Source organism: Canis aureus, chromosome 4, assembly GCF_053574225.1.
Source record: "Canis aureus isolate CA01 chromosome 4, VMU_Caureus_v.1.0, whole genome shotgun sequence".
NCBI lineage: Eukaryota > Metazoa > Chordata > Mammalia > Carnivora > Canidae > Canis > Canis aureus.
Window position 1 is genome coordinate 48,800,294 of NC_135614.1, and position 27,905 is coordinate 48,828,198.

The 27,905-nt window shown below is 36.3% G+C and overlaps 1 protein-coding gene across 8 annotated transcripts in view; it reads right to left on the minus strand.

Annotated features, from left to right (window-relative positions):
- LOC144312683 (uncharacterized) overlaps positions 1–27,905 on the minus strand; it is a 2,041,845-nt gene that overhangs the window by 1,979,012 nt on the left and 34,928 nt on the right. For 6 of the 8 annotated variants that reach the window (XR_013378221.1, XR_013378219.1, XR_013378220.1 and 3 more), the window contains exon 3: positions 26,471–26,516. The exons of the other annotated variants lie outside the window; for them this stretch is intronic. Coding sequence is in view for 3 of the 6 variants with exons in the window: in XM_077895607.1 (XP_077751733.1) it covers positions 26,471–26,516 (46 nt within the window). In the remaining 3 variants the exon portion in view is untranslated. The remainder of the gene's footprint in view (positions 1–26,470; positions 26,517–27,905) is intronic. 8 annotated transcript variants of the gene reach the window in all.

Consider the following 27,905-nt stretch of genomic DNA (forward strand, 5'->3'; position numbering starts at 1 on the left):
AATATCAAATAGGAGATCTAATGTTTATGTGACCAAAAACATGTAGTAAGATTGTACAGTAAGTTGGCTTATTTTTCATGCTTTTTCCTTCCTAGGGCAGAGTCCATTCATCATATCAAAATTCTTGCATCTTCAGTGACATTGAGCTATTCTATAATGTTGCCTCTCTAACCTGATAGCTCTATATTTATATTACATTATCCAAACAAGGAAAGTTGGTTCATTTAAAAAATTTGATTGGCTTTTATAGAGTAGTGGGAATGTCAAATACAAAATGACCTGTAACTTAACAAATTATCCTACAAAATAAGCATGGAGTTTTTAAATATTATTTTCTGCATTCTTTTCAAATCATGTGTGACAGTTTACTTCGAGTATGGTATCAAGTTAGAGTATTGAAAACTCCCTCTGGTCAAAATTATCCTTGAAAATTCCCTAAATATCCTATAAAATGTTCATAAGTTTGTGTATACAACTTTCTACAGCAATTTTAAGCACCCTAATATGTAAGAAGCAATGAAATAAAAAAAAAATAAAGGGATGACTACATGAAGATGTGTCTGTATTTACTGCCATGTGCTTAAAAAAAGGAAATCCAAGTGAACATAAATGTTTTCAAATCCCTAGAGATAAATGAGGAATGCCTATAGATTTCTATTTTAATATAAAGTTGATACATATTAATGACTGTTTACTGTTAAACACACTTTAAGTGTGACTCTTCTGTATCTTCTCTTAAATTATTTTGTGTAAATGGATAATATACAGCCATCTGAAAATCTTAAAGAGAAATGAAAAAAATCTTCATTGTTCATATTTTAAAGATCTTAATACATTACTTAATTACTAAATGCTTTTTTATGACCAAATGGTATTAACTTTCAGTTACTAGCACAAATATTTGTATTTCTTTTTCATGAATGTGATTTCAAGGATTTGGAAAAGGCATCATAATTATGAGCTTTGGCCTTGATAATGATCTATTATAAATGGCCTTGTCTATTTCAGATTCTCTTGTAATTCACTCTTCACATTCTAGCCAAATACAATCTTTCCTCTGGTATCATTTTGATTTTTCCTATTTCAAAATTTTTTCTACCTCCATATATTTTGCTTACCAAATTACATAGAAACTCTTTCTTTCATATTTGACCTCTTTGCAGTTTTTATTCTTTCTCCTTCTATGCTAATTAATCATACCCTGATTAACCTACAGGGCTACCAGCCTTTCTCCTTACTATGCCTTGAATTTTCTGAACCTGTTACACGGATTTTGTCCTTTTCCTAATCTGCAATATTGGCTTCTGAATCTCCGCTTCTTATAATCTTTAAAATTTCGGCTAATGTACCTTCATGACAACCTACCCCCAAATAGTTCTGTATCTTTAGATCTTTTGTGGTACTAAAAAAGAAGGAAAACTATCATTGTTCTTAGTTACACTTATTACTTAGGCACACAGATAGTACTTCCCTCTCCAGTTCTTTCTTCCACCACTCCTTCATTCCCTCTCTCATTTACAAGGATCCTATTATTCGCCATAAAATGTACTAGTCATTTCATACAAAATTCCTTCTAATGCTCTCAACAACCTTGTGCAATATTATTAGCTCAGTTTCACAAACATATAAACTAAGGTTCAAAGTAAGTGACAGAGATGAGAATCAAATCAAAAGGAATTTACCATAATAATGTTAACTACTTTTTATGGTACATTTACTATGTTTTATTTTGTTTCACTAAATAAATGAATGTTTTGCCCACGTTGCATAATTTTGTCTCCAAGCAACAATTCAATGAGATGATTATTATTATAGGCAAATAAACTCCCCTTAGTTTGCTTAAAATATCATATGTGATTGCTTTTTCACATTATGATGGCTAAATTTTAATGTGACCTTTCTGGAAATAGCTTTATGTCTCCTGAGAGTCAACTGCGTGATTTATGCATAGCCCACTGCTACTGAATGACCGTTCATTTTAGAGATTAATGTCCCCAATCCCTCAGCATCTGGGGATGCCAGGTGAAAAAAGGGAAAAGAATGAGCATCAGAAAAAGATGGCATCAAACCAAAACTTAAAGCTTTTTCTCCCCTGCCCCCCTGATTTCTCAATTACCATCTCCTTTCCCTCAAGCCTCCTTTCACAGAGAATATGAACTGGTAAACTGCTACACTTTAATTGGTAACACAATTTCCATAATCACCCCAGCCATGTGGAAGCATTGTCCTCTACTCAGTTGTTATTCTCTAGTTTCTGGCAGTTCAAGAATTGCCAGCAGACACGACTACATACAAAGCATGCCACTTTGCCTACAGCCCTTGATGCTGTGGTATATTCAAATCTCACCATGTAGCTGTGGGGCTCCCAGTTCAGTCTGTATGGGACATACCTAATTATTTATGTATCATCACTTTGAACTTCTAGTAACATTATATTATCAAAATTGCCCCCAACTCTAATGATAAATGAACTCTTACAATTAGTTAAGTGTCTATAATTTCTTATAACAAAATAACTTGTGACTTCAGAAGCTGAATTTTCATATCTGGCCCTAATATATCAGCACTGACATCTTCACCAGATCCTAAACTGGATTTTCTAGGAACTTCTATAGAAGTGTCTTCGGGTTTTATCAAAATAAATTACATGTATTTATTGTATTTGCATTGATTTTTCCTACTTGTGGGTATAGTTTAACAAGGGATTTATTATAATTACAAATTTATTTTGAAAAACTGAACATTTAAAATAAGAAACACCAAATACACCGAAAAAATACAAGTAGTTATTGAAACATGACTTTATCAACATGAGTTCAAATGTATTCTTTTTTAGTGCATTTTTACCTATATAAATATTATAGAAAAAAAGAAAGTTTTGAAATTTTTCATTAATTAAAAAAATCGGAAGACAGAAGATGTGTAAATATTTAGGAAACAATTGAAATCACCTGTTGAAACTGACTAATAAGTTTTCCCTTTTTTGATGCTCCAATTTTTAACTTTTCTGACAGTTTCTTCTTTATCTTTTTTTAGTAACTCCCATTCCTCTGTCTATCCCTACATTTTTTTCTTCCAGAATTCTGTTATCAGCCATTTTTTTAATTTCAGCCCTATTTGATTATATCTTTCTAATGGCTCCAATTAATCCTGGATATTCTTAAATATTTCCACATTTTTTTATCTCTGGCTATCATTTTTTTTCTTTTTAGCTATAGTCCCTGTTTTGATATACGAACATTAGAAAATCCCCTCTAGAGATCAAACTCCTTTTTCCTTTCCTCTCCAACTCCCAGTCCACGTAAATATTCCTTTGAATGTGACTTGTCTTTATTGGTCAATGGACTCCATCCCAAAGCAGCTGGAGTCTGACTAATGTATATAGTACAGGTCTAATACTACATTTAAAATGTGAATGTGACTTTTTTTGCTATAGATTATAAAAACAGAAGGTCATTATTGTATTTAGGATCCTGGCCTCTCTTAATAAAAGACTATACCCAGTGGCTTCATAAGAGACAAGACACAATGGTCCTCTATTTTGGAAGATTGGTGACAACAGAAAATGCACCCACCATGATGCTACAGTTATGCCTCATGTGACCCATTGACAGAAAGTCAGGTTATCTCCTGACCAGAAGAAAGAACCTGATAGCACCAGATCACCCTTCTACCTCCACTGTCAATGAATGTATTCTGTTCTGCTATTGGTTTCAGCCATTCTGTTTCACATGGTGAGCAACTATAATCTTCTGATCAATATGAAAGAAAGGCAAAGGCATTAAAGCTTATTTGTGCTTGACCCTCACCCAAAAGGTCTCCTTTCTGCATGGATGGAAAGGCCCACTTATTTGGAGAAAAAAAGAACTTACCTCCAGTTCCACTCCTACCATGCCTACCATGTCCATCTACAGGTCCTACAAACACCAAATCTCAGCTCTTCCAAACCTGAGCTTGTCTCACAATCATAAGCTGTTTTTTCTTCTATTCCTTATTGCTGGCACCATATCACTTAACCCCATTTATAAACCTTGAAGATAGTTTTGACTCTTCTGCCTCTTTCACCTTTGTTAACTGCTCCATCATCAATACAGGGAGTATCTTGAACCTGTCCCTACTGTCCTCTCCACTGTCCATGTCCTAGTTCAGGTACTCATCATTTCTAACATTCTCCACATCTTCCCAGTGGTTCTCTGAATATAGTGTCCCAGTCAGTGGCATTATAAGCGTCTGGAAACTTGGAAAATACAAATTCTTGGGCCCACACCAGACCTGTTGAATCAGAAATTCTAGGAGATGTGATCTAGCCATCTTTCTTTAAACAAACAATTAGATGATTCTGGTGCATGTTCAAATTTGAGAACCATTGGATAGAGTTAACTTTATAAAACATAAATCATATCTTATAAATTGGTCAAAATAATAACATACACAGACTCTAAATCCTATCAGACAGCAGCATTCCACAATCATGTTCATTTTATTTCCCCCATATCTCTTGCATTTCAGCCACATAAATTTCCTTATCTCCATTTTATAAGAAACCTGAGATTTATGGAGATAATAAGTAGCTTGTCTGAGGATAAATAACTGGTAGTAAATGATAGAGATATCCAATTCTCTTATCACTTAACAACAGTAATTATTTGTTGGTTAGTTTGCTTGTTTGTTTTCCACTGAGAGTAGATTGAATGAATGAGGGAGTGAACATAAGAATTATTGGTCTAGGGCAGCCCAGGTAACTCAGTGGTTTAGCACCGCCTGTAGCCCAGGGCCTAATTCTGGAGACCCGGGATTGAGTCCCGCGTCGGGCTCCCTGCATGGAGCCTGCTCTCCCTCTGCCTGTGTCTCTGCCTCTCACTCTCTGTGTCTCTCATGAGTAAATAAATAAAATCTTAAAAAAAAAGAATTATTGGTCTAAGCATTAATATTTAGTATAAAATAATTAAATAGAATTCTACTAAAGTTTTTCAAAAATAATGTCTTTGAAATAAATAAGAAAATTATAGACCAAATCACAATAATTAAGTCAATTGATTCAGTACAAGTTAGTGTGTATATATATAATATATATATTACATATATATATTACATATATATATAATGTGTGTGTGTTTATAGCACCAATATGCAGAAAAATCTCATTCTAGAGACTCTGACCCCTTTCTCCAATCATGTGCTATTTCGTACATTCATGAAGGATTTGGACAAAGACATTAGGAGCAAAATAAACATATGTGAAGGTGATTAAATGCTAGAAGAGATATCCAATATTCAGGATGAGAGAATTTAAAGCCAAAAAACCTAACAAGATTTAAAAATATTCAATGATGCTAATTACAAGGAATTTAATGGGAATATAGTCAGTCTGAAAAAAAGCATGTGTATAAGTTTAGAATAAATAAGAGAATAAATAAGAGTATGGACTTTGGAATCAGGCAGACCTAGATCTAAGTCCTATATTCTATTTAACTTCTTACATGAGTTATCATTGGCATTTTATTTAACTTCTCCAGGCTCAATTTCCTCATTTGTATAATATGGAAATTGCTAACTACCTCTTGGAAGTAGTGTCGACTAAGAATATGAAATGTTCAGCAAATATGAAAACAACATTATTTAGAGCTCTTTTTGTATATTTATCATACAAACTTTGCTACCTGGGGAGAACAAACATATCACCTAAGCTTCATAAAGCCACCTACAGATCTGAGTATCATATTATAGGAGAAGCATTAACAAACTGAATTTCATTTGCAAGCACTGAAAAAAAGCCAGAATGATGGGAAACTAAAAAAAAAAAAAAAATCATATGGAAATGGTTACGTAGGAAGAGTACTTCAACATTCTAAGGACTGCTTTGTTAGAAAGAGTCTTGAATACAGAATTTGGAATAATTGGAAATTATGAGGAAATAGATTTCTACTCAGTACAAGAAAGAAAGTATTAACAGAGTTGTCCAAGAGAATTTCCAAAATGATTTAAGTTTCATGACTGGTAATATTCAAATAGAGGTTGGAGGCCACTTTCTGGGGTTAGTAGAGAGAGGATAGAAACACCAAGTCACTAGTTAGAAGAGAGAAAAAGTTTTAACTGAAGGGTTTGACTTTAATGACTAATTAACTGTGATTTGCACTGTTCATTAATTGTATCTTAGTGGTGTCAAAGGAATGAAAATATTACCACTTGTCCCTTCATTACTAAGTTTTGAGTGAATTGTTAAAACATTATTATAAATCTTCTCTCCTTATGTTAAACTTATTTTTATATTCTCCATTAGCAATATTGAGATGCTTTTAATTGGAGGCACCTAATTTGTTTATGAACATTTTTTTTCATTTTGTTTTTCTCTTTCTTTACTCCAAAGCAATAAGAAGTTGCTATAATTTTCAACGAGAGGGAAATGTTATACATTATTTCCCTTACCTGGTTACTTCTGAGAGTGGAAAGAGGGCAATAATAGGATAGGCTGCTGGAACAACAGAGGTAAATCGGAATATTCTGTCAAGCTGAAATGTATGGGAAAAAAATGTTTACAGAGAAAACTCAGATATATAATAAACCTCCCCAAGAAGTGGCCATCATGGACGCTGATATTTCAGGAGGATTTGTTCTTCCCTAAATATATCATTGTGATTCTTTTGATTTTTTTTTCTTTTGCTCTTTAATGATGGGTCACGATATCAATGTAACAAGAGATGACCCTTTATTTTCATTTTTATTTTTTAAAGAGTTTATTTATTTATTTATTCATGAAAGACACACACAGAGAGAGAGGGAGGGAGAGAGAGAGAGGCAGAGACACAGGCAGAGGGACAAGCAGGCTCCATGCAGGGAGCCAGACATGGGACTCGATCCCGGTTCCCCAGGATCATGCCCTGGGCCAAAGGCAGGCGCTAAACCACTGAGCCACCCAGGGATCCCAAGATGACCCTTTAAATAGTTAATAATGTCTCCATGTAAATAAAAACATGCCAAAGAATCAAGTAAGAAGAAAACATAGAACTATAATCCATTTTTTCTCTCCTCTAATATTTCCTTTTTTTAAATGTATCCTGTTTTCAAAAAGTGACTTGACTGACTTGACTTTTTTTCCTCTTGCTGTAAAACAAAACAAAATAAAACAAAACAAAACAAAAAAGCTGTCAGAAGGGAGAAACTTTATGACTTTGTAATATGTTTCCAATATACCTTTGTGAATTCTGCACTTTTCTTTTTTAAGCTGACTGAAGCTTTGGAGAACCTTCATTATCTGAACACGTTTGGACTGATGGGAGGCAAGAGGTATAATTTGTTCAGATGATGGATTGGCAATGCTGAATAATGTGGAAAATTTCAATACTGTAAATCATTCTAAATGTGCAAAACTGGGCAGAGATCCAGGGAGATACAATGGATTAATGGGCTGGTCTGTCACTTCTGAAGCTATGAGTTCAAATCTTGATGCTCAAAATGAAAGTTGAGCTAATGATCGGCCTTTTAGGTGCTGAGGGGCAGATCTCAAAAGAATGTAGAGAAGGCATAAGCTTTAAAAAAAATAGTAAGTTGTTTAGAAACCTCTCTCTCTCTCTCTCTTGTTTTGTTTTGTTTAGAGACTTCTTCAGTTTTAGGTGGAATAAAGGATAAGAAAAGAAAAGCACCAAACTTATGATATATTTTCTTCTGGCCAATATCAACCTTAGCCCAATTAAAAATGTGATAATATTAGAAGAGGTTCTCATATGCTCAAGAATTATACTAGGAATGGATTTGAGGAATTCAAAGACACATATGCAATTGTCATTTGCCACAATTTTTATTTTATTTTACTTTCTAATATTAATTAAGTCCATAAGTAATATCTATTTAAAATCAGAAATAGCTAAAGAAATCCAGTTTCTATGCAATTTTGGATAATTTGTGATTTAACAGAATAAAACGTTGTTCCAATTATTTATCCATAAAAAATATATGAGGTTGAGCCATAAAAATGGTTCACCATTTTTAAATTCAGAGATAGCAATTTCATATGGTTCAACCTAGTAGATTCATACCTTCAAGGCTTAGACAACATCTATATTGATCATTGTGTTGTTCACATTAAATACATTCCCTTATTTACTTTCACTGCAATACTGTATAGAAATTTAGATTTGGAAATTTCAAATAACTTTCCTAAGTCACGTATACCTGAAGAGTGGGATAAACGGTATCAAACAAAGGCCTTTTTGATACTTTAAACAAGGTCATGATGTATGATTATGAAGGTTGTTCACTGAACAAGGGTAACAGCCAAGGAGGAAATTAATGGCTTGAATTTAGCAAGATGTGAGCCATGGGGTGGCATAGTGCATTTTTCAGAAAAGGCTGAACCTGTATATAACCCACTCCACATTAAGAAATTACTGTGACGTTGACACTTCTCCAGTGAAAGGTAGAGTCTATTTTCTATCTCTTTCAAACTGGGCTGGACTTTATAATTGCTTTCAACAATAAAATGAAGCAGAAGTGACATTAGATGACTTCTGAGATTAATCATCAAAGGAAGTAAGACTTTATCCTAGTGCTTTCTCTCTTAGAGTAAGTATGTTGGAACCCCTGAGCCAATGTGTTTTAATTATGAAATTTAGTTTTGTTTACCAAGAAAGATTGCAATTCACTTGATATATTACACCTTTTATTTTTAGGGAAGAGGGCCTTGGGGGTGCTGATGGTGGGAGTCAATCTGGGATATGGTAAGAAGTGATCTTTTTTGAGAGATGTTTACATTGTGAAAATATAAACACAGTTTGAAACTCAATGGAATACTAAGCATCCCTGAGAAAAATAAAAACAGAGCACAGTTTCGGTGATTAAAGTTCTTTTCGTCAGTAGAAATACCCATGTTTATATAAAATATTGATAAAACAATAATACCACTTTCCTAAGTGATAACATTGATAAAACACATGATGAACTCAAAATGTGTCTTTAGCAAAGACAGCCAATATTCCCCAAAGGAGTCTACGTAAATTAAACATGTAGGCAAGCATAGCACAAGGTAAAGTGTGTACGGATTTCATCCGTCATCCACCTCCGTGACTTATATTAAGCTCTAGCTACAGTGACCAATGAATATTTTCATGGCTGTTATAGATCCATGAGAGTGTTTAAGATCCAAAGTTATATTCTGTTCCAGAAAAATAGACTTTTAACCCCATTACTTTATCAACTTAGGCTGTAGATTTTTATAATGCCTTATATCATTGTTATAGAACAGTAGCCGCTTTTTATTTAAAGAAAGATCTGTACGTTTTCCATTATTTTTATTCTTTTATATTTAAAATATTTATACACAATTTCTCCTCTCTTTTATTGGCCAACATTTAACCACATTGCTAATCTAATTTTCATTTGAGATGATTCAGAGCTATCCAAACCCATACTCTGTTCAGATGACATGCAAATCAGATTAATTTGCTTGCCTTATAGACTTAGAGATAAGATTGTTGCCTCTGGGGCGTTAGCAGTAAAAATGCCTCTAATGTTTACTATTTTTTGTTTCTAGCTTGGCAGTATATCTCCACAGGAAAGTCTTTTGGCAGATGAGTTTTCTAAGGCGAGGATCAACTCAGGAGGCAGGGAAATTCAACAAAACCATTTTAGGAAATCAGAGAAAACATTTAAGGCTAAGGCTTCAATTATAACCTAAGGGACTTAGATTAGGCATTCTGGCACACCTGAAAAGAAGCCCACAAGACATTTTAAATCTTGTTGTTGTTAATTTTTAAATTTTATTTTCAGTTGGCGTTCCTGTCTATAATAATTGAAAATGACTTAGAGCAGGGGCATACACAAAATGACCCTTCTGAATTTATAAGTCTAGTTGCCAGGTACTTCCAGTTCTGTTTGCTTCAACCAGCCAAAAATACAGGAAATGAATATTTTCCTGTAATTTTAGGCCAATTCAAATACATATTCTTAGACGAGGAAAAGGGGGAGTGACATTTTGTCATGCATGTGAATACACAGGCCAGTTAACTAATGGTGTAACTACAATATTTGAATAAGCCAGGGAACGTACATCTTCTTTTCCTCAGTCTCAGTTCCTAAGTGCAGCAATCTGAGTATAAGGCTTCTTCAAAATATTTTTTAAAAATTATATTATATATAAACCAATGACTCCAGCCAGATGTCCAGTACTCGACCAGAAGACTAGTCACCCATCTCAGAGCTGGAGAGAGAACTTTGGTTTGGACTTACTGATGCAGAATGCCTGTCGTCGACAATGTGCCATCCAAAGCAGTTTTCAACAGCAATTTTGAATGGCAGCCAAGGGAATTTGCACCCTCAGATAGGAGATTAAAATTTGCAGATGAAGTAAATGAAGTGAGAGAAATAAACATAGGGATCCATGTAGTTCTTAAGCAGTAATATGCTACCTAATGGTTAGGCACATTGTATTCATCCATTCTTCTTCCATTATCTCACTAATCCTGAAGGTTATGGATTATTATTTCCATCACAAAGATGAGGAAACTGAGAATTGGAGAATTTAAGGAAAATTCTCAATGGTAAAATAGAATTATATCTATCATCCTGCTCGAAGGTCCTCACATCTGTAGCCATGCAAGGCTGTTATAACTTTCTCATTATGACAACTGTAATTATGACCCTCTGGATATTGCCTGTGTTCTAGATATTTTTCTTGCTTCACTGAGCAGATTACACTGTTTATTACAATTGTTATGATAGATTTGTTATGACTCATCACAACAGCCTGGAAGAATGGACATCTGCTTTCTACTGTATGTTATAATTGCCATTAAAATAGGACTTTGCATTAAAGAATATGATAATCCAAGCCTCTCCAACTCATTGTAAAACAGAAAAATACTTCTGAAATGTGAACAGGAGATTTTATAATCTAGGTCACTTCTTGTATCGAAGCAAGAATCAAGAGATAATTATTTTTATATTGCTTAAATAGGTCTATGTTGGCATAAATAACTACACTTGATATTTGCCACACTTAGTTCTTCCCTCCTGACATCCTCCATCAGTACAGTGATGCCAGTTATGTTCCCAGCAGCAGGCCATACAGACCTAATCTGTACTCAAGACCGTTTGTTCAAATGACAGCGAAACACATTTTAAGGTCCTGCAACTTAATTCATTAATGCCATGGCTTTGTGCAACCTTTAGTCAGGGTCATATAATTCTTTATGGTTCTTTAGCTTTAGATATAGTGGGAAGCTACTCTGTCTAGTAAGAAAATGCCCTTGATCCTGCAGGATATAAATCCGATGGCATGCTGCTCTTAAGAATGAGCCTCCCTCTAGCTGCACTCAAGACTCTTATGGCATTAACCTAAAGCACCCTCAGTTTTGCCAAAACGTGCTCTCTCACCCCCGTCAGTTTACTGCCTTTCGCTCACAAGCATTACTCTTTCCTTAAGTGACAGAAAACCCGTTTTATCCCATTACCATTTTGCTTTATTTTACTATTTTATTTTTGCTCTCCAATATCTCAAATAGATGAACTTCCTTGGCTCTATTGATTTCTGCTTGTATTGATTTCTCTATGGCAAGTATTTATTGCCTATTTACCCCTCAACCTGCTGCACTTTGCCTTCCTGCCTTTTCACTTGGCGGAAACTGCCCTATTGAAACTCATCTGAGATTTGCTAATGACTGAATCTAACAATTTTTCTCTGATACCCTCCCCTCAATTTATTTTTAACTTCTCTAAGCCACTTTATCAGTTATGGCTGACATTTGTTGAGCTTTCCCTATGTGGCACTTACATGCTCTTCTTATTGAAGCTTCATAGAACACTAGCTCATAGAACAGATAGGTTTTCTGCCTAATATCCATTTGCATAAGACACTAAGGTTAATATAGATAAAATAAGTAATGCAGCTGCATCTTAAAAACAAGAAGTCTAAGTCCATAGCGTACACTCTCCATTTGCTGATTCCTTATCTTACTCTGCATTACTCTCTATTAACTTGGTAATATTTGTGATGACCATCATCTTCTGCATTGCATTAGAAAATTTTCCTTCAGATATCTCATCTTCTCAACTAGACTGCAAACCCTCCGATTGTGGTGACTTTTAATTCCCCTATATGTGATTTGTCTAAGTAGTGTTATATGTGTTATATTAAATTGAGGTGCTCTTTACTCTTCCTGACATTCAGTAGCATGCCATAATCAACACATTGAAAAGCTATATTTCATTGACCCCTCCTCTTGGGAATAAGAGCAAATTATATGATAAAGTAAACACAAGGAGACTGCAGGAATATCTAGGCATTTAGATTGGGAGGAAGGACATTTTTAATGGCTCATATACACATTACAAGATGTGAATTTGCAATAGGATACAGCTAGTAAGTATTACCATCCCTAAAAAGAGATAAGTATATCTTTCCTATTTCTTGTTTAATTCAAGAAGAGTTAAATAATACTAACACCAGTAATATCACCAGTGGACCCAGCTGAGGAGGAGAGGGGAAGAGGTGGCACTGGGGAAAGAAACTAATCAAGAGAACAGAGTCTGGCCACCACTCCATCTATGTATAAAATGAAAATATTAGATTTTAATAATTTAAAGAATCTATCCTGCCTTCAAATTCTATGATCTGCAAAAGAGAAAATAGTTAAGAGGAAGAAAAAGGAGGAGACGCTGACAAATTTCATTTATGGGATCTTATTTTTTAAGTATGGTGCCCTCTGGGCTTTGGTACCGTCATCTGTTGCCTGGTTACTAAAAGTCCACCTTGATGTGAGGGTACCCTATTTCACCTTCCCTCTAATTTGAATGGCAGAGAGAAGGCGTCAGTGAAAGATGTGAAGATAACATACACGTGAACTGAACTCTCTCCTCCTTCCCTATTAAACCTCTCTTTCCTAAAATTTATGAACATGCAGTTTTTCAGAAAGAAGATATACAAGTAAGTGACCTTTATATGAAAAAGATGCACAAGACCATTAGAAGTGGGAAAAAAAAGTGCCAAAGAAAACTTCATGGGGTTTCTCACACATCAGATCACCAAATTTCTATTCAATGACAACATACTCTGCTGTTGAGACTATGTGAGAAAAATCTTGCTCATGCTTTGACAGTAGGAATGCAAAATAGTACAATCCCCAAAGATTCCCCAAGAAGAATATGTAAATATTTAGCATAATTGTACATGCTGATACCACTTGACTCAACAATCCTCCTTCTTGGAAGCCAGCTCAAAGTTATACTGAAAAAAAGACAAAATGATTTATACAGTATTATCCACTGGTGCATTATTAGTAATAGCAACAGATAGGAATAATACTAAATGTCCATCTAGAGAAAACTGAATAAACTATCCCCAGAACAGAGTACTGTGAAACCACAAAAAAGAATAAGGAAGGGCTACATTATTGATATAGAATGATATCAGAGATATGCCATTAAGTAAAGAAAACAAAACAAAATAAAGGATAGAATACTTAACATAACATGCTACTTTTGTGTCAGAAAGACAGAAAATACAAATACACGTACAGATTTTCTTATTTTTGCCAAAGGAAACACAAACAACTAATTGAAAGCTAATAATAATAATTTTAAAAGCTTGCTTATGGGCAGTGCAGATCACCTGACAGCAAATAAACATTCTCCTGTGCCAGGAAGGAGGTTTCTAAATAAAAGGAACCACAAGGCAGGAAACGACAAATGGAGAGGATGCTGGAGAAAGGGTAACCCTCTTGCACTGTTGGTGGGAATGTGAACTGGTGCAGCCACTCTGGAAAACTGTGTGGAGGTTCCTCAAAGAGTTAAAATAGATCTGCCCTACGACCCAGCAATTGCACTGCTGGGGATTTACCCCAAAGATACAGATGCAGTGAAACGTCGGGACACCTGCACCCCGATGTTTATAGCAGCAATGTCCACAATAGCCAAACTGTGGAAGGAGCCTCAGTGTCCATCGAAAGATGAATGGATAAAGAAGATGTGGTTTATGTATACAATGGAATATTACTCAGCCATTAGAAATGACAAATACCCACCATTTGCTTCGACGTGGATGGAACTGGAGGGTATTATGCTGAGCGAAATATGTTAATCAGAAAATGACAAACATTATATGGTCTCATTCATTTGGGTAATATAAAAAAATAGTGAAAGGGAATAGGGGAAAGGAGAAAAAATGAGTGGGAAATATCAGGGAGGGAGACAGAACATGAGAGACTCCTAACTCTGGGAAACGAACTAGGGATGGTGGAAGGGGAGGTGGGCGGGGGCTGAGAGTGACTGGGTGACGGGCACTGAGGGGGGCACTTGATGGGATGAGCACTGGGTGTTATTCTGTATGTTGGCAAATTGAACACCAATAAAAAATAAATTTATAAAAAAAAAAGATTATGACAATGATAAGTTGCACAACCAGGGAAGTGAAAAGTAGGGGTTTGGAATGAGGGTTGGGGGAAGAGTCCAGGAATGATGATGAATTCTATTTTAAAAATGATGCATTAAGGAGAGCATGTGATATGATGAATGCTGGCTGTTATACTATATATTCGCAAGTTGAATTTAAACAAAAAAAAAAGAAGTGATGTGTTTGAGGTTACAATAAAGTGATCAAAATGCTATTAAATAAATAAATAAATAAATAAATAAATAAATAAATAAATAAATAAAACCAAGGTTTCTTAGAAAAAATGTCTGAATCCAGTCTAGGACAGGGAATGTATAAAATGAGCCTGGGAAATCTGTGTTATAGATTTTATTATAGAAAACAAAATCTTTTATTGTAGACAAAGTGTGATAGAGAAAAACCACTGTTTTCAAACACTAATGAAATATTACTACTATAACTAAATAAAATAGCACAAGAGATTGATGGGAACTCGTCAATGTAAGAATCTGGCAACAGCCTATTGAATCAAGGATCAATCTTTGCATCACTAAAAGTGAGACTACCAGACAGACATTTACACTTTCTGAGGAGCAAATTGTTTTAAAGTATATAACAATGAACAGTGGGGAAGGGAATGATAAATGAAGAAGAAATGGCAAAATGTTGACAGTTACTGAATCTGGAGATGAATATATAGAGATTCATTATATTACCCCTCTCTCTTTGGGTTTGTATAAAAACTTGAAAAATTACAAGTTTAAAACATAAAAGCTCCCCTTTGAAACCTCATTTCTCTCAGATCTAACAAATCAAAAATTCTAGACAAAGTCCTGGGTTTCTATAGAGTAGTCCTGGAGAAAAATGATTTTCAATGTTTTTCATAGAAAATTAATTCTTCTAATTATTGTAAATTTCCCCTTTTGGAGTAATTTCATGCACATTAACACAATAAAGGTTCTGAGCAGTTCTGTAGTAAAGATACTAGTTTAGTCCTGTTTTGCACACAGTTTTCCAGAGGTCAGCAGCCACAGCACCTGTTTTTTGGTCTGCAGACACCTATTGTTCCACAGAAAGAACTACTTTTCGACACAAGCAAGAGGGGGTGATGGTAGGAATTTCAGACTCAAGTACTAGTGGAGAGTGAATCAAAATGGTGTTTTTCAATCATTCCTTAGCTCTAAATCCTTTAGTGGATTGCCAACACCTTTAACACAAAGTCAGAACTTCTCAAGGAGGTGCATGCAAGTCCTCTTCATGGGACCCTATCTAATCTAATAGCTAAATGTTTTTCTTTCATCTTCAGGGGAGCCCAGGGCTGTAGATGAAGTGAAATACTCCGTGTTTGTACTGTCTGCCCATGTGATCATGCCCTCTGGTCTCCATATCTTCACGTCTGAAGTTCTCTTTGACAGAACCACCTTTCTCTTCATTGCCTTAATCATGTTCAGACTAAGCTTTAGTCCAGATATTACTTCCTAGAAGATGTCCAGAGGCAGGGAAAAGTTTCCCGACTGTCTCTTAGCACCTGCTCCAACCTTAATTCGAGCCCCTGTCACCCCATAATATGGATTTCTCTGATTTGCCTTCCTTTCTCACTGGATGCAATCTACTTGAAGACACTGTTTGCATCTTACTTTCTCTATCACTTTATAGTATGACATATTTGCTTAAAACTATGTGTGGAAAAGAAAGAGGGAAAAGGTAATACTAAAAAGAATATAAAAAGAGTTAAAAAAAATTATCGTTCATGGCTCCTGTAACAGGAGATACTTCTGAGGAATATACTGTAATTTAAAACTCACAAAGTACAAATAAGTGGTATTTGATTATTCCCAGAAAACAGAATATTTGTGAGAGATGAAGATGGGGAGGAAGTGGTCACTGTATTTCCAAAGGGAAAGGAAACAGCAGTGTGGGCCTTCTGATGGATAGGGTAAAGGTTAATAAAATGGAAGGCTGTGGCCTATGGAGATAAACTTGGCACAACCTGCAATTTTACCAAATTCTCAAGCTATCTAGAATCAAAAAGCCACTGCAGAAGTATCAAAAGCATATTCAGTATGTAAGGGAGGAGAGGAGAAAAGTGACTTACATAGGTTTCTATCCTCCATTCTTTCATATGGATGAATATCATTTAACATTTTTAATCTGGGGATTCCTGGGTGGCTCAGTGGTTTAGCACCTGCCTTCGGCCCAGGGTGTGATCCTGGAGTCCCGGGATGGAATCCTGCATCGAGTTCTCTGCATGGAGCCTGCTTCTCCCTCTGCCTGTGTCTCTGCCTCTCTCTCTCTCCTCTCTCTCTCTCTCTCTCTCTCTCTGTGTGTCTCATGAATAAATAAATAAAATCTTTAAACAATAAAAAAATAAAATGTTTAATCAAATGCACAAAGGTCTGCAAATGCTATTCCTAGGTAAGCCCCCTATACTCTTCATCAGTCAGCTTCCTGCTCCTGAGCCCAGGCCTTCCTGTATAGCAGAAGTGGAGATAGCACTCTATACCAAGCAGGCTGTGTCCCGATCCTGCATGTGTAGTTTTTGTTTCATTACGAATTTGCATTCTATACCTACACACCTCAATTTATTTCCCCTTTTATTTTTTTAAAGATTTTATGTATTTTCTTTGAGACAGAGAGAGAGAGAGAGAGAGAGAAAGAGAGAGAGAGAGAGCACAAGCAGAGGAGAGGGGTAGAGGAAGAAGCAGACTCCCCACTGAACAGGGAGCCTGATGTGGGGCTCAATCCCAGGACCCCAGGATCAAGACCTGAGCTGAAGGCAGAAATTAACCAATGAAGCCACCCAGGTGCACTTATTTCTCCTTTTAAACAAATAACTTAATGCCAACTCATTTTTTTTTAAAGGCAGGTATTTTGTATTTTGTATGGAGCAATTAAACAACGTCTCCAGGACAGATCACCTTTTCCTTCCATTCCAGGGACTGTCTTAATGGGTCCTTATCATCTTCTAAGAAAATTACTAATGGAGAACCATTAGGGACTGACCATTCAATCCATTTTCCTGTTCCCACCCGTGCAGTATTTGTCATTTTCCCCCTCATGGCTGCCAACAAGCTTCCTGTTTACTGAGTTCCATCAAAACCCTCCAGGTGCTTTGGGCTTTCGCTTTCTCTTTTACAGATTGGGTTTATTTACATTGGTTCCAAATGTGACAAAAAGCAAACAAACAATTATGCACATGGTCCAGACGTGGCTCCTCTTGTAACTCAAATGAAAGAGGCCCAACAATGTCACCCAGCCCCTGCTCTCTCCACAGGCTCGATGGAATTCACTAGCACTGTACTGGGAAGTTGCCAGCCTGGCTGATGAGCTCTAATTGCAGGAACACTGCTCACTGCCAGCAATGATGCAGGCATAGTTAAATTAGATGCATTTGTTCCGTCTAGGTCATAATGGCACTCTTTCTATTGCTGTATAAAGCTCTAGCCAAGATCTCAGAAATTATGTTCCTCGGTTGAGGAAGGTATAAATAATTTTAGTGAATTGAACAGTGACTATTCTTTCTGGGGTTACCCTTAAGCAAAATTGTGAGGAGGCACATCTTAGTCCTTTGTTTTTCTAGCATCACCAATTTATCTGTGCCATATTCTGATTCCCTCTGGCTTGTCGTTGTATATTCCCTATCCCCAGCCAGGAACATCAAATAGATTTTTATCTAACGTGTCAACTTTGGGAGAAACTTTTTTTGGAAGTTGGTTCAAAGTATTTGGAGGTTGCTTAATGCAGCTCAGTGGGAAAAGTGCAAGGATCAGTTAGCAATGTTTGGTATGGCACGTGACAGCTCTATTCTACAGACATCTCCTCCAACTCTACATCAAGAAAAGATTCTCCAAAAGCCCCTTTTCAATGATTCCAAGACATTATGTTGACATGGTGGTTACTTCTCAGACAGAAATGATGTGGTAAATAGCATAGGTTTGCTTAACATCTATTTCCTTTTCATGACTCTACCTGTACATCAGAGGTTATTGGGGTAAAAACAACACTTCCCAGATTACCTTGCATGGAAGGGTCTAGATCCCACTAGGTTCTGCCAGTTAGATTCACTATTCTGAAACTTGATTTTCAAAACTGACTTATATGGGAACAAAGGCAGTGCTCATGAAAGCCATATTGGCTTGAGTAGACAGTTACTGACCAGATGTGACCCTGAATCCAGAAAATTTAGAAAGCAGTTTACTGATTCCCTGGTCACAGCTAAGGAGGAGCCAGCACTTTTAAGTTTCCCTACTCTCTTCTTTGTGGCCAGAAGAGATGCGCAGACCAGCTCAGCTCTGTGATGTTGATGGGGAATCAGAGTTGGAGCCCCACTCTGGGACTTACTGTAAAGTCTTTCAACCCCTTCTATGAAAAAAAAAAAAAAAACAACCCATCTATGAGTACTTAATTGACTGCTCAATAGCTAGAATGGTTTCTGTTATCTAAAAATGTCCCTGGACTAAAACACACTAGAGCATATTACATCATTACGAAAATAAGACCACAAGACACACAGTGAAACTGTGGCATTCTGAGGGCTTTACCTTTGGCCTAATCTTGTTTCTAGAACTTAGAACCCTTGATAATAGTTCCTCACACCTGACAAAAATCTGCCTCTCTCATGGCTCAATTTACTTTTTTTTAAGATTTTATTTATTTATTAATGAGAAACACATACGAGAGAGGCAGAGACATAGGCAGAGGGAGGACCAGGCTCCCTATAGGGAGCCCAATGTGGGACTTGATCCCAGGACCTTGGGATCATGACCTGAGCCAAAGGCAGATGCTCAACAACTGAGCCACCCAGGTGCCCTCTCATAGCTCAGCTTCAATTTCACCTTTTCTATGAAGCTTCCCCTCTAAACTCCACTGCCATCAACTATCACCTTCAAGCAAAATGAAACTTTCTCTATTCATGTGACATAACATGTTGATTATATTTTGAGCACTTCTCCTTCAATCATATATACTTTTTAACCTAACACTTGTGAGGCTGTGGAATCCTCAAAAGCTCAGTTGTAAAGACACACTTCAGCGTTTGTGTCAGTTTTCAGTGGGTTCATCCAAGTTCCTTTGTACACACATCAATCCTAGCACAGTTGCGATAACCCAGTATATATCCTGTAATGCTAGTTCACTTGAGTCAAAATAATTCAAAATCAGTTTATCCTAAATTAAAATTCTTAATATATTGCTGTTAACCTATAAAAGTGTATAATAAAAAAAGCGTATAATAATCTATTATATGTAATAGAAATTAATCTCTAATGATGGAAGTTTGGTTTTAGTCTAAATGGAGAAGATACATATTTTTTAAAGATTTTATTTATTTATTCATGAGAGACAGAGAGAGAGAGAGGCAGAGACACAGGCAGAGGGAGAAGAGAGAGAGAGAGAGAAAGAGAGGCAGAGACACAGGCAGAGGGAGAAGCAGGCTCCATGCAGGGAGCTTGACGTGGGACTCGATCCTTGGTCTCCAGGATCACTCCCTGGGCCAAAGGTGGTGCTAAACCACTGAGCCACCCAGACTGCCAGAGAAGATATTTTTTAATGTGATCTGTGTGGGCTGATGTAAAAGGAGGGATGGCTGAGGGAGAGAAAAGGGTAAAGCAACTGTCCTCAAGCATCTCAAATTCATCTAAATCTGCAGCTACCACCTTTATTGCTTCCAAATCCTGATTCTTTTGGTACTGCTTCTATAAGGTTGGTCTCTTTTTATTAGATCATATCCCCAGAGCCAATATAGAGTGGTTATGAATCCAGGCTGTGTAACTAATCTGCCTGGTTTCAGATCCCATCACTACCATTTGCTACCATTGTGTGACCCTGCACAGTTCTCTAACCATTCTTTGTTCAGATGACTTTTGTATAAAATGATAATAACACAAATTTACATATATACAGGTCAAAAAAGAATGCCAGAAAGCATGATATCTATGTTAGCAATTAGTATTAATTATCTAATGATGAAGATGAAAGCATCAAATTCAATTCACATAGTTTTAAGAAATTCCAGGTACATGTTGATTATTATTTTTTTTTTATTTTTATTTATTTATGATAGTCACAGAGAGAGAGAGAGAGAGGCAGAGACACAGGCAGAGGGAGAAGCAGGCTCCATGCACCGGGAGCCTGATGTGGGATTCGATCCTGGGTCTCCAGGATCGCGCCCTGGGCCAAAGGCAGGCGCCAAACCGCTGCGCCACCCAGGGATCCCCATGTTGATTATTTGATCAATATAATGAGCTAGAATGCTGACTAACTTAATGTTCACAGGACCCTTTTAACCTTGAACCTGTAAGTTAAACTTTATTAGCTCCATTTTGTGACAAACAGTAAAATAGTAATATGTGAACAAATCTTTCCAACCAGACTACAAGCAAAGTCTTTTCATAGGTGACTTTCTGGATCGAATGTCTTTGGGGAAGGTGAGCTGCCACCCTTAGGCCTTAAAGAAAATAAGATTAGATTCCTAGCCCAGTGGCTGGCATATTCAAAACATCATGCTGTATGAGGCACCCAGGTGACTCAGTCTGTTAAACGGCAGCCTTAGGCTCAGGTCATGATCCCAGGGTCCTAGGATTGAGCCCCATGTGGGGCTCCCTGCTCAGCTCTCTCCCTGTTTATGCTATTTCTTGCTATCTCTCACTCAAGCAAATAAATAATATCTTTTAAAAAATTATGCTGTATGCCTTATACTTATAGTGATGCATGTCAATGGTTTCTCAATGGGGAATCTCAATGGGGAAATAAAGATGTTTGTTGATTGAACAGATGAATAAACATACTGCCAAATAATCACAAATAAATGAATAAATTAATTAAAAATGGAATGTTTCAAAAATTATGTTTCCCCAATATTTGTTTCAAAGGGTTAGTTACTTGAGAGAACTGAAAGATGGGGCTAGTGCAGAAAACCTTAAATGATTAGGTGCTGGCTATTTTTAAAATTTATATATTGAGAGCTACAAAAGATGAAAAGATTACAAATCTAAAAGTTTGCCAAGAATTGCTACAGAATTCCAAGAATTCCTCTTTCCCACTCCTTTCCTGTAGCCAAGAGATAACTTCTCCTAATGTCTTAATGCTAATTTTACCCAGCAGTTATGCAGGCAAAAACCAACTTTGTTCACACTAATGAAATTTATAAATTCAGATTATCAGCTTCTTGCAGTGTCAGATTTGCCAGCTTGGGGGCAGTAATGGAGTATTTCTATTGCACCCAAAAGGGAAGTAAATAATGGAGTCTGGTATAAGCCTGACAGCAGTATGGGCCACACTTCCAGACCAAACCACTAAGTGGAAAGTTGCCTGAGAGGCCAGATACAGATCGTGTCCCCTTTCAAACTCCTTGCACAAGGGGATGACCACAGGCTGTCCTGAACTCTCACTGAGCTGCTTCTCAGCTGTGGGCCATTTGTGTGCATTTTTCCAATTGGCAATTCAAAAGGTCAGAAAAAGATTGGATCAACTTAAACTTTACAGCAGCAAGATTGCAATAGGCTCTTTGTGTCTGCCTTTATTATTATCTCAGTGGTTGCAAATGCCCCTCTGCGTTCACCTGCCCTTGGAAGGATGAGAGGAATAATACAGTCTTTAATTTCAGATCTTGCTTTAAGTCCATCCTGCTGTGATTCTTTTTCCTGTGGAAAAAGGCCATTTGATGATTTGTGGCATTGCCTAACCAGTATACTGCTGATGATTTTCATGTTAAAATAGACCCCATCCCTGCTACTCCTACTCCAGGTCTGTACACCCAGTTTCTATCGCCATCTTGCTCTTAATAGTTTACATCATCCACAAAAATGAGGGGCGGCTGATTTGCAAATCACTTAAAAAAATAACTAGACTGCAAAATGGAACTAAATAGTTGTTAAAATATTTCTTTGTGTACGTGACATTTTAAATGGTTGGTTTTTTTTGTTTTGTTTTGTTTTGTTTTTGTTTTTGTTTTTGTTTTTTTTTTTTGGTCTGCACAACTGGACCAGAAATCTCTAGAGGCCGGTTTTATGCAAAGTGTTTTGAGACATTCTGTTGGATTCTGGATCTGGATCCTTTACCTTAAAGGAGGAACATCCTGAACAGTAAAAGCCTTGGCTTGTCTTTAGGGTATGGAAGAGGATAGCATGAATTCACAGCTCCTGCTCAGGTTCAGGAATGTTCTGTCATCTTCAGTGGAACTTAGCCAGAACACAGGAGCAAGCCACATCTTGACTCGATTTCTCTCTACAGCTTGTTTATCATTCTGCTTGCACGTGAGTTTATTTGTTTTCACCAAAAATCAGAAAAAGAACTAGCATCCTCTGCTTAATCTGTAATATGCTGTTATGAAAAAGTTTATTTTTTCCATTTAATTACTTCTTTACATACATTTACAGTAATTAGACATCAGATGCAGTAGCTAAAGCAATTACTATATGTCATTTCAGAGAATTACAGTATAAACATACAGTAAATACTCAATAATCCATGACAAGCTACTTAAAAAGTAATAAGGAAATTTAATTTAAAATGTGGGAGCTGAGATGCATGATGTACTTCTGAATGAAATGCCCACAATTACAAAAGAGAGATTCCAGATTTGAAAATCCACCACTATTAACTTAGTACCTGTCTCAGTGTGGATCACTGGCTATCTCTCTTCAAAATTAATATCAACAATGCATGATAAAGAGCTTCTTATAGAAGGCTCTTCTCTCTCCCCTCCTTTCTCTTCCCTTTCTTGCCCTCTCCTTTCTTTCACACACACACACACACACACACACATACACACACGCTGAAAACCCAGTTGACATTTAAAGCCCATTAACTTAACAGCACAAAAATTCAATTTGTAATAACATCACAGTGACACTTCTTTACTTTCACTTTCAAGAGTCTTTTCCTCTCCCATATTACAACACACTATAATAAAATGCATAGGGAATTTGAAACTCATTGGAGAGGAGTTCAAATCTCAGCTCATTTACTGAGGAAGCTGCTGGACTCCTTGTGTCTCAGTTAGCTTATCCTTAAAGCAGAGATGTAACTACTTATCAGTCAGTTTTCCATGTGAGTTATCTGACATAAGATGAATGAAGTATCTATCTGGGGATCTAAGATGAAGTAGGCACTGAATGAATGCCTGCTAGTCTGATGTTATCTGTTTATTTATCTACATGCATTTAATGAGTCTGGGACATTGACTCTTTTCTATTTAGACTTTATAACTTCTTAGAATTATCTAGCCTTCATAACTTCTTAGAATTATCACTTTGCTATATTTATCAACTGCTATGGGATGTAAATTTTTCTTCCGTTTATTAAAAAAAATTAAGGTGCAATATTCCCAGATACCAGAAACTTAAGACTCTGTCTTCACTAGTTTAAATTCCTAATTATCCTTAAAAGTGTCTGAGGATTGCCGATTCTATCTCTGCCTCCCACTGCCCTAACAGGACCTCCTTCTCCAATAGGGTTTACTGAAAAGTGTATATAGAGCAGAGAGAAAAGCACAGACCTGGTATTGAAGTCTCGATATATCACTAGGACCTGTGAAAATTTAGAAAGATGACTAAACCTATGGCAGCCTTGCTTTTAAAAAATACCTACTTCACAAGTTTGTCATAAGGATAAATGGAACAGTATCATTCTTAATTTATTTATTATATTCTTATGGAATGTCATTATATTGCTTTCTTCTACCAACTGGGGAGCCTGAAATGTGGAAGTTAATTCATAATTTTGAAGTTTTGAGTTCCTCCATTCAGATGCACAAATTTTGCCTACTCTCCAGATCAGCTTTTTCCAAAATATGTTCCACTAATTAGTTGTTACAGGAAATGCTTTGTCAAACAAGGGTTCCAGAGTCAACAGGTTTGAGGAATATAACTTACTTCATTTTCTTCTTGTTTATTTCTGGTATAAGTTGGCATATAAAGGCCCCAAAATACCAATAACAGTTAAGCAGAACTGCTAGGGCTTAGGATATATGCATTTTTATTTTGATCATGAACAAATTACCCTCCAAATTTGCTATATTAATTGACGTTGCCACCAAAAGTATAATACGATCTTATGACTATGTGGAATATACTGATATCACAGTCTGTCTTCTTAACCCCCAATTTTACAGATGAATAAAACTGAGTACTAGAAATGGAACTATTCATAAGACATAGTTTACAAATACATTCAAATAAATCCCATAATGAACTCGTGAGAACAAGTTTCTACAGTTGGAAATATCAGTTGAGATTCTACTGATCATGATGTCAGATATTTATTTATACTTAATCTTTTCAGAATTTGTCTCAGTCACTAATGTGTTTCAATACTGAAAAGCTGACTCAGAGAAATTAAGACAGATGTTGGGTGTCACAGAGCAACAAGTGGTGTTCTTACATTCTCATCCCTCCTCTTTTATTGTGGTCTGCCTGAATCTGATTAGACATTTTTGGTGCACACTTCACTGAACTTTGCAGCTAAAGTAGGTAAATCAGGATGAAACTTCAGGTTACATTTATTAATACAAATATTTGATTCTATTATAACGTGTCAAATCACTCAAGGGAAAATTACCCCTATAAGTTTATGGGGAATAAAGGTAATGAGGAAATTGGTTCTTAGTCTTTATTTCCTACCATTTATAAGAGCTCTTGTCTATCAGGGAAACTTCAGCCAACCAAAAAACCTAATACGTATTTCAGAGAAACAGAACGGAATTCCAACAGAGGGCAACGATCTCACCAGATTCATCTGGATATAACCTTTGATTGCCAGGGTGCTGCTCAGTTCACTAGGACTCATGACATGATTGTGTTTGACTTCCCATCCTCCTGATAGTTATCTCTGAACTCATCAATCCTGGTAAATACACTGCATATTACACTCCCCCAGCCCCTTTATTCTATCAGAAGTTCTCTAGGTCTCATTTTTTCCGGGTACATCTGTTCAAAAAATGGTCAAGTTCTTTTGAACTGATCAAAAACAGTGACAGAAATAAGATAGCTCCAAAAGCTTCTTCACTCTCTTCCTTAGGAGCTGCTACAGAATCACTACCTATAACATAGTTTCTAGGCCGGTCCTGTTCTGTTACATGTGTACTGAGTAATGGATTTTCTACCATTTCCCTTAGGACAGTACTTCGGAATCCAATTCCCTCTGTCAGAACATTTTTTACTCACATTTTATCAGGATTCTCTCTCCCCCTTACATTTGAGCATTCCATCCCATTATTTGTGGTCCTGGTCCTGTCCTCTCTGCCAGGGTAAATAATTACAGTCTTCTTCAGCTTCTCTGTATCCCTGTCACTGCTTCCTTTTGTTGTTCATTTTATCTGGTATTTTCATGGCTGGTGACTTTATTTCACTTTTGTAGTAACGTGAGCCCACCAATCCTTTAATTTGCATATTTCCCAAATATATAAAAGATGTTCAAATTCTAGAATCCCATGATCTGGATTTGTTTAAAGAGCAGCTTTAGAAATAAAGCAATTGCATTCTTTAAATTGTGGAAAGAAAGATGAGCATTATGAATTTTTTAAAAAGAAGAAGAAAAGGAAAAAAAAAATAGGCCCATCTTTACTACTTTCAAATGCAAAACCATTACAAGTACAGGTATGCTCTCCCCCCACCCCCCACCCCCCAGAATGAATACAGAGAAAAACCTATTCCTCCAGGAAAGATTTGGAAATACTTTTTAAGCTTACTGAGGTCTTGTGGAGAATTATGATTACAACAAACCTGGGAAATGATTGTTACAGAATGCCTGCAAAAGGGTTTCTTTTATGCCAAAGAGCTTAGCTTATTTGGAATTAAATCAAAAGAGCCTTTGTGTCTCTGAGGTTGAGCAGTTCATTGTTTTCTTTTGGCAAAGCATGACAAGGTTGAGCCGTCTTGGTCTCCAGCTCCTTCACCCCTCGTCCCGGTGGAGAGCATGTCAGGTTATATTGTGTAAACAGACATGTTGGCAGTGTAGCTATATTTGAGGATTGAAAGTATTTTGTGACTATCATGGGACACCCAGAGCAGTATTCTCGTTAGCCACATTTACGTTGTATAAATTTGCTGCCCCTTGAAAAATTAGTATTATTATTACTGTCAACTCTATAAAAAGATAAGCATACATGCATACCTTTCTCCTTCTTCACATTTTCTAATAAACGTTGACAACTCACACACTGGAAAAAAAGTACAGATTTCTCATAAGACAATATTATCTCATCACATTTCAGTTGAGCAGTCATTTGAAAACTTTAGGGCTTCTAATTATCAAAGTTCATTCAAATTCAGGACATATATAACCCAATGTCCATAATAGCAAAATATATCCTAGTAAGATTTGAATACTACTCAAGCAAACCCTTAAAAATCAAATCAGGTATATGGAATATTCAAGAATGACTCTTTAGCCCATATTATAATTCTTTTGTTTTCCTCCTTCTCTTCTCCCTCCTCCTCTTCCTCCTCCTCCTCCTCCTCCTCAAACTCTTCTTTTTTTTAGACCAGATAATAATTTTATTTTAAAAAATTATATGCAGGGCAGCCCCGGTGGCTCAGCGGTTTAGCGCCACCTTCAGCCCAGGGTATGACCCTGTAGACCCGGGATCAAGTCCCACTTCGGGCTCCCTGTGTGGAGCCTGCTTCTCCCTCTGCCTGTGTCTGTGCCTCTCTCTCTCTGTGCCTCTCATGAATAAATAAATAAAATCTTTAAAAAAATAAAAATAAGAAATCATATGTAACTCCCTCAGATACATCACTGTTTTCTTCACCCAAGTCATCACAACTAAAAATAACATTACATCCAGTAGCATCTAACTTTCAAAAACACAATGAAATATCTGACCAAACAGAAGTCATGGGTCCTTTCTTAAAGAAACATTTTCTTAAATAACAAAATTCATGACTGAACAGTCCTTGCCCATTTTGTAACTTATTTTATTATCTACCAACTAGTGAAAAATTTAGTTTAATAGCTACTCGGTAGGGTAATCTAAAGGATCCATGTAGTGATAAATGGAAAACATTTTAAAATTACTAAGTGAGAGGTGGTAGGAATTGGGATGATTTTATAGTCATACAGACTTTATAGTACTTTGAAAATTCTCCTAATTTCATCTCAAGAAAAAAAAAAAAATCCATACCCTATAAACTGTAAGGTGCTATGCAGCTGCATTATTAATTAGGGTAGCATTACTTGGTGGAGGTGGAAGTTCTTGGAAGCAATTAAAAGAAGAATAAGGATGTGAAATTATATAATAGTGATAGTATAAATATGGGGATAACTAACATTAAAGGTGAAAGCATTAAACCATAAAGAAATGTTTGATGAAGTTCTCAGTTCTTGGAATGTGTAGTTTTACTCTAAAATTAATTTATTCTCATTTCAGAAAGATGGGTTTCTAAATAAGAAAATCATAGCAACCTTCACATTCCATTACTTATGGCCCTGTAAAATATATTACGTATAGTTCTGGTTCTTCTTCCGCTTGGGGATCAGTTTGGAGAGACAAAGAATAATCCAGCATGGCCCAAGGGAACAGAGCATTTTAGTCAGAGCATCTCAGTAT